The sequence below is a fragment of the Staurois parvus genome, unplaced genomic scaffold, assembly GCF_062004578.1.
Source record: "Staurois parvus isolate SC_StPar_1 unplaced genomic scaffold, SC_StPar_1.0 ptg000350l, whole genome shotgun sequence".
Taxonomy (NCBI): Eukaryota; Metazoa; Chordata; class Amphibia; order Anura; family Ranidae; genus Staurois; species Staurois parvus.
Window position 1 is genome coordinate 1,250,001 of NW_028318146.1, and position 16,449 is coordinate 1,266,449.

At 42.5% G+C, this 16,449-nt stretch overlaps 1 protein-coding gene across 1 annotated transcript in view; it reads right to left on the reverse strand.

Moving 5' to 3' along the window:
• The window catches only part of ARHGAP1 (Rho GTPase activating protein 1), a 108,716-nt gene that overhangs the window by 67,853 nt on the left and 24,414 nt on the right, over positions 1 to 16,449 (reverse strand). The window contains exon 2 of the mRNA XM_089684570.1: positions 3,666 to 3,812. Coding sequence (XP_089540696.1) covers positions 3,666 to 3,807 — 142 coding nt within the window. The 5' untranslated portion in view covers positions 3,808 to 3,812. The remainder of the gene's footprint in view (positions 1 to 3,665; positions 3,813 to 16,449) is intronic.

Below are 16,449 nucleotides of genomic sequence, written 5' to 3' on the forward strand. Positions count from 1 at the left end.
ATCAGCATGGCACATCTTGACTTGGCAACATTTGCACACTCTTCCTTGAAAAAATAAATCTGTTAGACTGCGAGGACATCTCCTGTGTATAGCCCTCTTCAGATCACCCCACCCCAAAGATGAAGTTCACATTGCCTTTGTGGGTCTTTTTTTTTTTTACCTTTTAATAAAGTGCTGTGGATAATGCACTAGGCGTTTGCTCCCTTTGTTCCATTTATTTACGTGCCAGGCAACCAAAGCTATCAGGTGGTCTGTAAAGTCAGCCTTCACTTGATATACTTCATCCAGTAAATGAGAGGAACAGCCATTTCTGTCCTCTCTCTCAGCTTCTGCGCAACAGCAGAGAAATAATGGATATTATGATTCTTGGCCACCCTATAGCAGCAGAGAGCTTCAAAAACACAGCAGACAGCGCTGTTGAAACTTCCCGTCTCAATGGCAACAGGGAGTGCGTTCAACTACACGTTAGCTGACATGTACAGTGAAGTGATCTTCTGACACTTTTTGTAGAAGGCGAAATTAGGATGGCTGCAACACTTTAGGATCGGTTCACACCCTTTGATTTCAATGGCACCCGATCCCAACCTATGGGACTCAAGGCGCAGTGTCTTCAAAAAAGGTTTATAAACTAGTTTGATGTGACAGAGTCCCATAAACTCTAATGTCACATGAAAGTCACAAGCAAGTCGCACTGGAAGTGGCACGACAATGGGGCTGTACTAGTGAAACCAAGCCTTAGCCTCTCACAAAATGTAGCCATTACTGCATATGCACAGTATTCGTTTATACCATTGGTCTCCAGGAAAATGGTGCCTCTGCTGTGTATGCGTGACAGGTGCTTTAAGCTGCGTTGCAATGTGGCGCGTAGAGGACACGATGAAAAAGGAAAACAAGGGGAAGGGAAATAGGAAGTGGTCTGAAGGCTTAGGAAGTGAATCTGGCACTGCATAACCCTACTCACCACCAACAGAAAGTTCTGCATAGACACGCAGAACGGGTATCTGAAATGAAACCTATCATGTCAGAATTACAGAGGCTTTCATCACAAACATTGCACAGATGATGATCAGAAAGCGTGAAACGACTGTATGCAGTTAGGAATAAATGGCTCTAGAATATTAGGCTAGATTTTTCACTATACACTAGTGGTTCTGGATGGGCATTTTGCTAATTGGATGATAAATATCCTGAAACAGTATGAAGTTAGAAGTCTCTTATTTTGAAATATGTGACTGAATGAGACATTTTCGAAAAATGGTAAATATGGGACTTTGAAGGTGCTTATCACATACTGTTAAAATTCAACAATTGTTTATTTTGTTAGAAGTCTAAAATATTACAGATTAAAAACAAGTAGGAATGAATATGGTCTTGTCCTCCACTGCCATATTTGGCACCTTTTGTGGGGGAGCGGCTACCTGTTTTTGACAGGTACCCACTCTCACTTCCGTCTCAGTTCACTGTGGTGAAGTCAGCCAGAAGTTCAGCCCCCTCCTCTCTCTCGCAGTCTCCTGGGAACTGTCACAGGTCCCAGAAGACTGCTGGACAAATTAGGGAGCACAGCGCGACCTGCGCAGGTGCAGTGGGCACCCGGCTGTGAAAACGCAAGCCATCACAGCCTGGTGCTCACAGTAGACAGTGGAGATCCTGCGATCCCTGGATGAGCAATCTGCAAAAAGGATCGGTCATTGAGGAGACTAATAGCCCTTTGGCCCTGTGTGGGTCAGTGTGGGGAGGTGAGCAGGCACTGCTGCCATTTGAGGATTTTGTGCACTAGAAGTGAAGATCACCCTCTTTTTTCATAAGTTACACCTGCATGGACTTTTGTTTTTTTACACGGATGATTTATTTGTGTGATTCACAGTTATCAGCTTAATAGCTGGATTTATGAATTGTTTTTGATAGACAAATAAATAAGTGATATAATATATCTTGTGTGTCACCTATTATATATATTTTTTGGAATTTATAAGCTTGTTATCACAGAGCACTATGAGTTATTAATGGCACTATGGTATATATATATGTAATTTATAGTGCTTCACTAATTTATAGATATATTATTTGATCACTTATTGGTTTAAGTCGAGTGACAGCAGCTTTTAATATAGGGACTCCATCTATATAAAGCGCAGGAGAATACCCCCAATCACAGTAGAGATGTCGCCACTGTGGAGGAGAGACTGGACGCCCGCGGGTGAGAACAATCGCTGGACTCCAGGACAGGTAAGTGTGTGCTTACTAAAAGTCAGCAGCTACAGTTTTTGTAGCTGCTGACTTTTAATAAACACAAAAACGGCTGGAACTCTGCATTAAAAGGAGGAAAAAGATAAAGCTTCAAATACAATGTCAAGCAGCAGAATCTGATAGAACTACAGGAGGCCGAAGCCACATGGGCATCCCATCTACACATATTCCAATACACTTAAGATACTTGGAAGGAAGAAGGGAGTTGCTTTGGAGGGGGGAGTGGCTTTGAAAAGTGGGAGTGGCCGTGGGCAGGGTTTGACCTTTGACCCACACCCCCTGGGCGACTTGCCATTGCCTAGTATCCACGTGGACTCCACTATCTGTACTGTCAATAGCCCTAACCCTAACACGTGTTAATCCCAACAAAGCACTTATTTTTAAAGTTTTCGGCGCCAAACACTGACGCGCTTGGCCACTCACATTGAGACTTTAGAGAAAGAACGCAACGCTAACGCTCATAGAAAACTGTGTATGAAACTGATCAATTGTATAGGTCCCCTGAGTAAATTCCTCTCCAACAATATATCTTGAATCCTTTTGTACCTTCAAGGAAATACAAGGAAGGAGAAAACAGTACAGGTAAGTGTACATATATGCAGCCAATATGGCTGTACCCCACCAAAGTAGAAGGCTTTGTAATTCCCCTAGTCCAGTGGTCGGCAAGCCGCGGCTCGCGAGCCACATGCGGCTCTTGTGTGCTGGGCGCCCGCTCCCCTCCCTCCTCTCGGGCAGCAGGGACTCTGCAGCGTGATCCAAAAAAAAAAAAACAGCCAGGGCAGCGCGCTCAAATGCAATGATTGGCCAGTCTCGCTGCCACTCACATCCTGATAGCCAGTGATTGGCTGTCAGGATGTGTGTAGGCGGGGCAGCGTGACGAACGTGAGATGAGCTAGGCTCCTCTCACAGTCCGCCCTGAAGACCGGAACGGCACGGGAACACGGCGAGAGGAACGCGCGGAGCAAAGGTAAGTGAATGGACACAGGGGGGACTTGGCTTACTACTTGCTACTTACTTACTACTACTATATGAGGGATGAATTAATATGGGGGATGAATTACTATAGGGGGGGTGAATTACTATAGGGGGGATGAATTACTATAGGGGGGATGAATTACTATATGGGGGATGAATTACTATATGGGGGATGAATTACTATAAAAAAACTTATTGAAACTAAAAACAGTGTACCATCCTATGTATTTTCAGTTTTAAAAATGTGGCTCTCAAAATAAATTTCAATCGTGGTTTTGGCGAGATTTGGCTCAGTTGAAAAAAAAGGTTGCCCACCACTGCCCTAGTCCATTCTCACCTTGACCTATATAGAAACACCTTTTTGAAAATGCTAGCTGCCTGACTGTGTCCAGCTTTTCCACTTTCCCTATCACAGACCTGGAACAAGCAATCAGCATCCATACCTGGCTTGGGGTAGTCCTGAACATCATCGGAGGGCCAGTTCTGGTCATCTACAGATGCCAGTTTCAACTGCTCCAGGGAATGGGTGGTTTCATCTCTTTCCAAATCATCGCTTAGGTCCACAAGGGCATCGGAGTTCATCATGACTACTGTAAATAAATAAATAATGTAATTATTATTTGGGTAGCCGCACAACAATTGAACTAAAAAGCATGTCCGGGATGTAAAAAATGGCAATGTCTGCGCAAGTCATTCTGACCACAAAACTGCTGGAAATGTAAGTTACCAATTTTTATTTCTACAAGCCCAATTGCAGCCTACACCTCCCTTGCCCCATAATATACACCCCCCTTCCCTTACATGCATACACAATTTGTATTTTTTTATAATTTATTTTGTATAGTTTTCTTTTTTTGAAATATCTTCAAGCAGGTCATGTAACATGCAGGGTTATCTTCCTCCTATTGTCTTGTCCATCAGTTGGAGGTCCTCAATAATGCGACTTCCAGTGCAACTTGCTTGTGACTTTCATGCAACATTAGAGTTTATAGGACTCTAAGTCGCATCAAAGTAGTAGAGGAAGCTTTTTTGGCGGCGCTGCGACCAGAGTCAAATAGACTGAAATGGGTGCCATTTAAACAAATGGGTTTTGACTTGTCATGCTAATTTGTGTCACAAGTAAGTCATACTAGTGTGAACTGTAAAATTCCTGGATAAATCTAATTTAAAAAAAAATGCTCCTTTCCTCCTCCTAATACCCAACTTGACTGACCCAAGTAGGAAAGCAAAAGAAAAAAAGGAAAGGGAGCAGTGCTGTGGTAACACACTTCAGTTTTACAAGGTTATATAATTATGTGCAACACTGGAAATATTAATTGACTACAGACATATCCCAAGTAATAAAATATGCAAAATGAGATAGAATGTGCAATACAACCCATCTTAAAATATGTGCACAAACCCCAATTAATAATGTATTTATAAAGTGCCCATATAAACAAGTCAATAAAAAGTGTCCATAACACATTATGTGACTCAATTATAGACCATATAAATACTCCTCTGTGTAAACTATTCACTTGTGAAAAGAAAAAAATTGTGCTTTCATTATCGTACCTCTCCACGCTCTCCTTGTCCAAATTCAGACCCCTTAAAGTAATAAAGGTCTTACTCCGCTTTTTGCGATTTTCAGCTCCAAATGGCTCTCCTCTCCACCTTGCCAGGTTATGCAGCTCCTCTTTATTTACCAGTAACATGTATAGACTTACCCGTTTTCAGTCCGCTCTGGTTCAGTCACATGATCTCCCCTGTGTCAGCCAGCGCTAGCTGCAAGGGAGAGGAGAGAGCAACGGTTGGCAATGCCAGGTAGCAGGGACGTCACCCATGGGCTTCCTATGGCCCATCTGTTGTCAGCACTCCCTCCTTTACCATGCAGCTGCCACTGGCTGCCACTGGGGAGCCGGATATCGTTATCAGACCGAAGCGGCCTGAAATAGCCAAGTATATTCATGTTTGTGTTGGGGGGGGGGGGGGGGAGAGGAGCAATTATTATTATTATTACATCGAGTTTATATAGCGCCAAAGGGTTTGCTCGGCGCTGTACAATAGAGGGGGGTACAATACATGAGACAGTACAGCAACAACAAACAGCACACGAGGGGTTAGAGGGCTTACAATCTAGGAGGGAGGGGGTAGTGGTACAGGAGGAAGTGGCTGTGGGGGATGGAGTGGTAGGAGGAATGAAGGAGATCGGCTGTTAGATGAGGGTGGGGTAGGCTTCCCTGAAGAGGTGGGTTTTCAGGGAGCGCCTGAAGGTGAGGAGGGAAGGTGACAGTCTGATGGATTGGGGTAGTGAGTTCCAGAGGATGGGGGAGGACCTGGAGAAGTCCTGCAATCGTGCGTGGGAGGAGGAGACCAGGGAGCAAGATAGAAGGAGGTCCTGTGAAGAGCGAAGGGTACGGGTAGGGTGATACCTGGGAATCAGGTTGGTGAGGTAGTTAGGGGCAGCGTTGTGAATGGCTTTGTAGGTCAGAGTGAGTAGTTTGAATTTGATGCGTTGGGCGATAGGGAGCCAGTGGAAGGAGAGGCAGAGGGGGGTGGAAGAGGTGGAGCTGTTGGTGAGGTGGATGAGTCTGGCCGCTGAGTTCAGGATGGTCTGAAGCGGGGAGAGCCTGCACTGGGGTAGGCCGGTGAGGAGGGAGTTGCAGTAGTCGAAGCGTGAGATAATCAATTAATCAATCAGATAATCAATTTTAAAGAATATGCAAACGCAGCATATTAAAATTCCTGATATATGCCTGCTGTACCATGTACTTTTATGAAAAAGTATCCTGTTCTCTTTGCACTGCTTCCTTTGTGTAAAATCCCTGATGTTCCTGCCAGTTTCTCCACCTTTCTATCAAAAACTGACCACACTAGGCATGAGAGCACAGAGAGCTGTGCTGGGAGCTCAGTGTACTCTCCTCTAGGGTTGCACCGATACTGTTGTTTTATCATGGGTGAGTACCGATACTTGTGCTCAAGTACTTGCCGATATCAATTACCGACACCTTTGCGGTGCGATCTGAGCCCATAGAAAATGAAGGGCTCACATCGCACCCCACCTGCAGGGAAGCTGCATGTGATTCGGACAGGAACTGCACTGCTTTCCTGTTCAAATCACAAGTGATTCTTTGCAATGCGATCTGAGCCCATTCATTTTGTAGGGGATCAAATCGCACCACAAAGGAATCGGTTTCAGGTATCGGAGTCATGTAAATGCTTGGTATCAGCACCAACCCTACTCTCCTCCAACGATCAGAATTGTCCTGAATTGCCTCCCCTCACCCCCCACACAGCCATTCACTGAGAAGACCAGTGTGCTGCTGTTTCAACTCCCCCAGCTCTTATGCAGTTGAGAACAGAGGAAACGTGATCACTTATTTAAAAAAAAAAAGTGTGGGGGGGTGGGGGAAGAGAAGGTATTTTTATTGATGTCTGGAGTAATAACTTCGTATGCAGTAAAGCTACGCAGAGTTGCATCTGCTGATCTAAGGCTATTATAAAGCCTGTCACAGAAATACTGCTTCCCTCAGATGTTTCTGAGACAGGCATTGTCTGCCTTTGAAGTATATGTAAACCCAATCAAACATACATAGTAATGCAATTTCAAAAGTGGTTTTATATGTGACACCATTAATTAAATGAATACCTGTAACCTTGCCATGAAGGGTATTGTTCAGGCACTTCCTATTATGAAGTGACAGCGCTCTGTCCTGGTCTCTCAGCTGTCCTACTGCATTGACACCCTGTCACATGCTCCCTGGTGAAGACTACAAGGAGCCATGCTGACCCACATAGCACTGACATAGTCAACCATTGTCACCATCAGGAGGCTGGCCCAGAACAATGGTGTCTAGCCCATGCTGGGATGACTGCATAGAGACAGGGAGTGGCTAGAAAGGCTGGAGTTGAGATGCAAAAGAAAAAAACAAAATACTGGAAAATGGCATTTGTTTATGATTCATAGAGGTTTTGCAATCTAAAGCAAAAACTACTATTAAAAGCGAAAACAAAATTCTCAAAAACCAGCTAAGGCCTCTCGGGGGAAATAAAAACTATTTTACAAGATTCAGAAATACTTTATGGCATCATGGGTTTAGGCAATAAATAAAAGGATCACTTTCTCTTCTTATGACGGGGATACAATCCAGGACCTGCGATCTGACATCCATCTAGCTGTGACATACACTCTATAGTGCAAGTACAGAGACACCTTTGAAAACACTGGCACATGGCCCAGGGCTTGCGTGTGTACAGAGGAGGCAAATGAGTTAAACCTCAGCTGATAATGCAAGCCTTGAAGCGCCTTCATTTATGATTGTTCAAGGACTTTACCTTTCACAGTTACTAGCGATCAGAGGCTGTTTTATACATTTTACAGAAGAGCTGGAAACCGCACAACAGTTTCCATAGAGACTGGAAATAGACATGAGAAGAGAAAAAAAAAAAGCAGAAATTTCCTGCTGTTTTCTCATAGACAGGAGCTATAAAAATACATAGGAGATGGATCCTAGTCGTAGAAGATGGATCCAATTGTAAGCGAAGGATTCTAGCCATAGGTCATGGATCTAATTGTAGGCAATGGATTCTAGTCGTATGAGATGGATCCAATTGTAAGCGATGGATTCTAGTTGTAGGGGAAGGATCCAATTGTAAGCAATGGATTCTAGTCGTATGAGATGGATCCAATTGTAAGCAATGGATTCTAGTCGTATGAGATGGATCCAATTGTAAGCAATGGATTCTAGTCGTATGAGATGGATCCAAATGTAAGCGATGGATTCTAGTCGTAGGGGATGGATCCAATTGTAAGCGATGGATTCTAGTCGTAGGTCATTGATCTAATTGTAGGCAATGGATTCTAGTTGTAGGCGATGGATCCAATTTTAAGCGATGGATTCTAGTCGTAGCGGATGGATCCAATTGTAAGCAATGGATTCTAGTCATATGAGATGGATCCAATTGTAAGCGATGGATTCTAGTCGTATGAGATGGATCCAATTGTAGGCAATGGATTCTAGTCGTAGGGGATGGATCCAATTGTAAGCGAAGGATTCTAGCCGTAGGTCATGGATCTAATTGTAGGCAATGGATTCTAGTTGTAGGCGATGGATCCAATTTTAAGCGATGGATTCTAGTTGTAGGCGATGGATCCAATTTTAAGCGAAGGATTCTAGTCGTAGCGGATGGATCCAATTGTAAGCAATGGATTCTAGTCATATGAGATGGATCCAATTGTAAGCGATGGATTCTAGTCGTATGAGATGGATCCAATTGTAAGCGATGGATTCTAGTCGTATGAGATGGATCCAATTGTAAGCGATGGATTCTAGTCGTATGAGATGGATCCAATTGTAGGCAATGGATTCTAGTCGTAGGGGATGGATCCAATTGTAAGCGAAGGATTCTAGCCATAGGTCATGGATCATATTGTAGGCAATGGATTCTAGTTGTAGGCGATGGATCCAATTTTAAGCAATGGATTCTAGTTGTAGGCGATGGATCCAATTTTAAGCGATGGATTCTAGTTGTAGCGGATGGATCCAATTGTAAGCAATGGATTCTAGTCATATGAGATGGATCCAATTGTAAGCGATGGATTCTAGTCGTATGAGATGGATCCAATTGTAAGCGATGGATTCTAGTCATATGAGATGGATCCAATTGTAAGCGATGGATTCTAGTCGTAGGGGATGGATCCAATTGTAAGCGATGGATCCAATTGTAAGCGATGGATTCTAGTCGTAGGGGATGGATCCAATTGTAAGCGATGGATTCTAGTCGTATGGGATGGATCCTATTGTAGGTGATGGATTCTAGTCGTATGGGATGGATCCTATTGTAGGTGATGGATTCTAGTCATATGGGATGGATCATATTGTAGGTGATGGATTCTAGTCGTAGGGGATGGATCTTATTGTAGGCGATGGATTCTAGTCGAAGGGGATGGATTCTAGTCGTAGGGGATGGATCAGGGGCGGACTGACCATTTGGAAACTCGGGCACTGCCCGAGGGCTTGGGGTCAGTAGGGGGCCGCCTTGAGATACCCCTGGTACCTTTTTCATAGGCTTTTTCGAGTTTGGGCAAGGACACAGGGGCCCCATAATCCCCTATTGCCCGGGGGCCCCATGAGTTGTCAGTTCGCCCCTGGGATGGATCTTATTGTAGGAGATGGATTCTAGTCATAGGGGATGGATCTTATTGTAGGAGATGGATTCTAGTCGTAGGGGATGGATCTTATTGTAGGAGATGGATTCTAGTCGTAGGGGATGGATCTTATTGTAGGTGATGGATTCTAGTCGTAGGGGATAGGTCCAAATTCTAGGCGATGGATCCCAATTCTAGGTGATGGATTTCATTGTAGGCAACGGATTCTAATCACAGGAGATGGATTCTAATTCTAGGCAATGGATTCCAGTAGTAGAAAATGGATCTTATTATAGGCGATGGATTCTAGTAGTAGAAAATGGATCTTATTATAGGCGATGGATTCTAGTAGTAGAAAATGGATCTTATTATAGGCGATGGATTCTAGTAGTAGAAAATGGATCTTATTATAGGCGATGGATTCTATTAGTAGGATATGGATCTTATTATAGGCGATGGATTCTAGTAGTAGAAAATGGATCTTATTATAGGCGATGGATTCTAGTAGTAGAAAATGGATCTTCTTATAGGTGATGGATTCTAGTAGTAGGATATGGATCCCAATTCTAGGCAATGGATTTAATTGTAGACAATAGATTTTAAGTCAAAGGAGATGGATTTTAGTCGTAGAAGATGGATCTATTTGTAGGCAACTGATTCTAGTCCTAGGAGATGGATCTTATTGTAGGCGATTAATTCTAGTCCTAAGAGATGGATCTTATTGTAGCAGATGGATTCTAGTTGTAGAAGATGGATAGAATTGTAGGAGATGAATTCTAGTGGTAGAGGACAGGTAGTCCCTGAACCAATGGAGGAAATGGCAAGGCACTGCTGCAGAGACCCTCTTCCAGTCATTCAAGTAATTTTCAGTTTCTCATGTATTCATGAAGTATTCTATCCAATTTCTCATGAACACTGCAGTTAAATTAATGCATTATTATGTGATAGATGTGGGTATAGAAAGAAATAAAAAAAAAAAAATAGAATAAAGCAGTGATCCTGTTTTTAAACTTTAAAGTAGAACACCAATCAAAATCTGTGTTGCATAGTTATGGAAACAATGGGTTAGAGCCCATGTCATTTTTTTTAATAAGGTGTCCCCTACTGAGGAGATTTCCCTTGCTTCATGTCCCAATGACACAACTGAAAGTGAGGGGTAATGTAAAAACAAATATATAAACAATAAAAACTTAAATGAGGAGCCAACTCTCCCTATTGTATAAAATGGCTGTAGTTCTGCACATAGAAAGTTTATAAAAGTGTTGGAACCACAGCCTGCATTTCTAATTCTGTGTCCAGACCATTAATACAATTTATGAAGGCCTCTGATGTACAAAAGTAATGACCAAATATCACTTGGATCCCAGAACCAAGCTTAGTTAAGGAATGGATTAAAGAACTCCTGACATTTGGAATTTCGTAAGCCAGACACACCGATACCCAGGGTCTCGGGACAAAGAAAGGCAGACACCTAAGATACCAAAGTAAAGGATATTGTAATGCAGCTTTGGTGACAGATACCTACAGATTCCCAGTTAGGGAATATAATTGGTGCGCCCTTCACAGTGATGACACACAGACACCAGTGTGGATCCTCACTGCTGCAGCATGCCTCTTAGGATCTGCTCATTCTGCTGACGGATGGCATGAAAATAGCTTGATACCAATATTGGCTTAGTTCACACAAGATGACAAGCTAAGCTGTTCTCAGCATATCACTCCATATAGCAGTCCTTGAATTGCTGGGCACACATAACTGGATTATATTAGGCCTGCATCTGATAGATCATTGTGAGAGTGGAGAAGTAGAGGATTATACTGAATAATTGTTGGAAATCCAAGGAAATGATTGGGTTCTGGAATCTGCAGCCCTCTTTAGTCACTAAACCCGAAACCTGACAAAGACTCAGTTGAAGTAATACACCATCTCACTCTGCTCTGCACATGCTCAGTTCTATTTTCAGGCACTATGCTGAATTTGTAGAGGCCGATCTGCTGACAGGTTAAAGATTTAATGCTGCTCTGGACTCTGGGTTTCAGAAAATGGCAGCCTCCAGCAAGAAGAAACAGGGACAATGCTGGAGGCAATTTATAGCACACACTAATTTTGGTAGCATAATTATAAATGTGGGATGTATGTTCCTTGATAAAGAACACTATTTTTTATCAAGCCGACATAGGTAAAGTTCCACTTTAAAATGTCACAAGGTGCCCCCCCCAATAAGGGCTTGTAAATGCAGAATAGACACTGCAATCCATCACCTAGAATTGGGATCCATCGCCTAGAATTTGGACCTATCCCCTACGACTAGAATCCATCACCTACAATAAGATCCATCCCCTACGACTAGAATCCATCGCCTACAATAAGATCCATCCTCTACGACTAGAATCCATCACCTACAATAAGATGCATCCTCTACGACTAGAATCCATCACCTACAATAAGATCCATCCCCTACGACTAGAATCCATCTCCTACAATAAGATCCATCCCCTACGACTAGAATCCATCTCCTACAATAAGATCCATCCCCTACGACTAGAATCCATCTCCTACAATAAGATCCATCCCCTACGACTAGAATCCATCTCCTACAATAAGATCCATCCTCTACGACTAGAATCCATCACCTACAATAAGATCCATCCCCTACGACTAGAATCCATCTCCTACAATAAGATCCATCCCCTACGACTAGAATCCATCTCCTACAATAAGATCCATCCTCTACGACTAGAATCCATCACCTACAATAAGATGCATCCTCTACGACTAGAATCCATCACCTACAATAAGATCCATCCCCTACGACTAGAATCCATCTCCTACAATAAGATCCATCCCCTACGACTAGAATCCATCTCCTACAATAAGATCCATCCCCTACGACTAGAATCCATCTCCTACAATAAGATCCATCCCCTACGACTAGAATCCATCTCCTACAATAAGATCCATCCTCTACGACTAGAATCCATCACCTACAATAAGATCCATCCCCTACGACTAGAATCCATCTCCTACAATAAGATCCATCCCCTACGACTAGAATCCATCACCTACAATAAGATCCATCCCCTACGACTAGAATCCATCACCTACAATAAGATGCATCCTCTACGACTAGAATCCATCACCTACAATAAGATCCATCCCCTACGACTAGAATCCATCGCCTACAATAAGATCCATCCCCTACGACTAGAATCCATCTCCTACAATAAGATCCATCCCAGGGGCGGACTGACAACTCATGGGGCCCCCGGGCAATAGGGGATCATGGGGCCCCTGTGTCCTTGCCCAAACTCAAAAAAGCCTATGAAAAAGGTACCAAGGGCATCTCATGGGGCCCCCTACTGACCCCAGACCCTCGGGCAGTGCCCGAGTTTCCAAATGGTCAGCCCGCCCCTGGACACTGGTGGTCAGAAAAAGCAAGTGAAGGCTACATGCATGGCTGAGTCAGTTCCTATGATCACTTGCACAGATGAGAGGAGCCTTCATGCAGGAAAGCCAGTCTATTTGCTGAAGGGAGTAGTAGAGCTTTGTCAGCAAGCCCTTCGTTATCTGTATGACTAATGTACTTTATAGAATGTTTCTTTCCCACAAACATGAACATTTCCAGCAACATTGTTTGCATCTGTAGGGGAAAATACCATTACATGGAAAAAGTTCCCCAATATATAGCACCAACTTGGCCAATGTTTCTAATCCTTGACAGCGGTTTTGCATTGCAATAATACTTTGGGGAATATTTATGGAGGTCATACATGACCTCCAGCTTAAAAAAATCTCAAGTATGGAGTCATCTACAACAGTGTGCTTAGCTTATAAATATTGTCAGATAAGAATTTGAACCCCCTAGGCCTGAAAGATGATGTTTTCTAACAACTCATAAGAGATAAAAAAAAGCCTCAGGATATGTAGAGCTACCCACAAGAGAAAACACACAGCTCCGATATTGTATACAAAGCAATAAAAAACAGGATAGCATGAAAAGTCAACATCACTATATAAACAGGTAACAATAGTATTTAAGGTGTCCAAGTAACCAGGATGCACTGTGCGATGCCATGTGAGTGAGCCCCAGGATATACCTTTCTGAAAGTCAAAATGCAAACAATGCATGGCAGCTTGGACTCCTCAAAAGTTAGGTGTGAGCCACATTTTAAATACGGTCACTGGGTATACAGATATATTTTGTGTACAAACACAACTATTTGAGAGCTGTGCTATTACACCACTTGTGTTTCACACCCTCCACACATAAAAAGATACAAAAAAAATGAATAATAATAAAAGTTCAAATTGTGTAGCTTTTGTATATATAAAAATAAAATCCTATTGTGATGTACTTTATATACTGGTGATGGACTGATATATTGGCTGCTGAAAGAAAAAAAGCAGGAAAAAAAAAAAAAAAAAAAAAAAGATGGTGCCGATAATGATAATTGACTTCAATGCAAAAATCGCATCCCATTGACTTCAATGCAAAAACACCTCTATTTAAGTTTTTTTATTTTATATAGATTTCATTTTATTTTCTGTCCAATATTTGTGTTTTACATTAAATAAAAGTTATTTTTTACGTTACTGGATTGTATTTTTTAAATTCATACTCATTTAAAATTCATGATGTTAAATAAAAAGTCAAACATAATACAATTACATATAAAAAATATATATTTAAAAAAAAAAAAAAACTGTTCATTTCGGTTTTCAGCTAAGTGCATCCTGAATTTTCGGTTTCGGTCCAGATTTTTCATTTTGTTGCACCACCAGTATATACAGCAAATTCCTATTGTAATATACTACAAACTTTTTTTTTTTTTAACATATATCAAAGTGACCCTCGGTGCACTTTAACTTGTGACAAACACAATGAAATTAAAAGTTCAAACAACAACTCAAGAATGGATAAATAACATCTGTGACCAAATTGTGTCCATAGTGTGAATACAGTGACAAAAGTTCTCTTTTCTTCAAACCAACACCTGGTTGCTCCATCCCCGACATCTCATGACTTTCCAAAGTGAATGCTTACCCCCCAAGGAAGGACCTTTTAGGCTCCATGTACCCGAGCCTACCCTGACCACCGGGTGCGGGAAAACACAAATCGCGGCAAACACGATTTTGCGGTTTCCCATGATCGGCAGTCAAAACGTTCTTATCCTGAACACGATTCTTCCGTGTTCAGGAGAGGGAGGTTTAACCTCACCTACAACACGGCAGCTCCTAAACTCTGCTAAAAGCCTATATGTACATGGACCCATAGGCTTTTATGGAGTTGAGTTTAGGAGCTGCTTGTGTACATGAAGCCTTAAGCTACTGGATGTCAGACGCAGCTTTTTGAGGATAGCAACAATTCCCCATATGTAAGCCATTATAATGGAGGAGATTCCACAGCCTGTCTCCTTTCGCAGTGTCTCCTCCAGTTTACATTACAGACAGATATTACTCATACATAAAAACAGATTTCCTAGATTGTAAGCTCGAAAGAGCAGGGCCCTCGATCCCCTCATGTTTTGCATTGTATTGGTATTGTTTTGTCACATGTTCTGTCCCCCTTTGTAATGTACAGCGCTGGGCGAACTATTGGCGCTTTATAAATACTGTATAATAATAATAATAATAACAATAATAATAATAATAATAATAATAATAGGGACAGCTCCATAAATTCTATTAATTAAACTTAAAATCACACCTACGGTAGGCACAACAATCTCCTATTGAGCATAATGTGGTATGTGTGGCTCAGTATATCAAGGAACCAAATCATCCCTGACAGGTTTCCAAATAGCTCCACCCACTTCCACAATGACATCACTCCTGGCTGCCTGAGTCTACATGGTATGTGCTATAACAGGACTCCTTCAGCTGACAGGGATGACACGAGTCTTTGATCTACTGCTCAATAGGGGATCGCTGTGCTTTATCATTGCCTATTGCACTTGATATACAGATATATATAATGTGACAAACAGCCCCTGTAAGTTGTGGATGAAGTGCATCTGCTGCATAGGATTTGGGGGTTCATAAGGTAACTAGGTGTCAGTGAAATGCCTGTACAGGTTGTAGGGTGTTAGGAACTGCCCCCCCCCCCCCTTGTTTCCCATCTGGGGTATAATTTGTGTTATAGTGGTAGAAAACTCTTATATATTAAAAATAAACTCCAAAGACATGCTGGTAGGTGAATTAGCTCCTGTCTAAATTGGCCCTAGTATGTATGAATGGGAGTTAGGCTACGTTCACACTAGCCTTGTTAGCAAGCGGCAGACAGGCGTTTGGGAAGCGTTTTTACCATTTCCCAAATGCCTGGGACATTGCACATTGCAATGTGCCAAATGCCTGGCACATTGCAGCACATGGGGCTGTTCAAACGGGAGCATAAGCGTCGCAGCAAAATGGACGCCTCTGGTCGAGGTTAGGAGGAGTTGAAGCCTTCTATTCAAGTCCATGGTGCCGCTCTGCAAACGCCCGGCTGGCGTTTGCAGTGGTGACGCGTTAACGGAGCGTTAACACCATTCAAACTTCATTATAGGCATTTGTGGGGCGTTTTTAACGCTTGGCAAATGCCTAGCAACCACCGCATGCGCGGTTTTTGCGGAGCGTTACTTCAGACCAACGCTTGTCAAGCGCTATAGGGGCGTTTGGCAAGAGTTGGAAAAACAGTCAAGTGTGAACGAGCCCTCAGATTGTACACCCCTTGAGGGTTAGGGACTGATGTGAATGTACAATATATACAGTCAGGTCCATAAATATTGGGACATCAACAATTCTAACATTTTTGGCTCTATACACCACCACAATGGATTTGAAATGAAACAAACAAGATGTGGTTTAACTGCAGACTGTCAGCTTTAATTTGAGGGTATTTACATCCAAATCAGGTGAACGGTGTAGGAATTACAACAGTTTGCATATGTGCCTCCCACTTGTTAAGGGACCAAAAGTAATGGGACAATTGGCTTCTCAGCTGTTCCATGGCCAGGTGTGTGTTATTCCCTCATTATCCCAATTACAATGAGCAGATAAAAGGTACAGAGTTCATTTCAAGTGTGCTTTTTGCATTTGGAATCTGTTGCTGTCAACT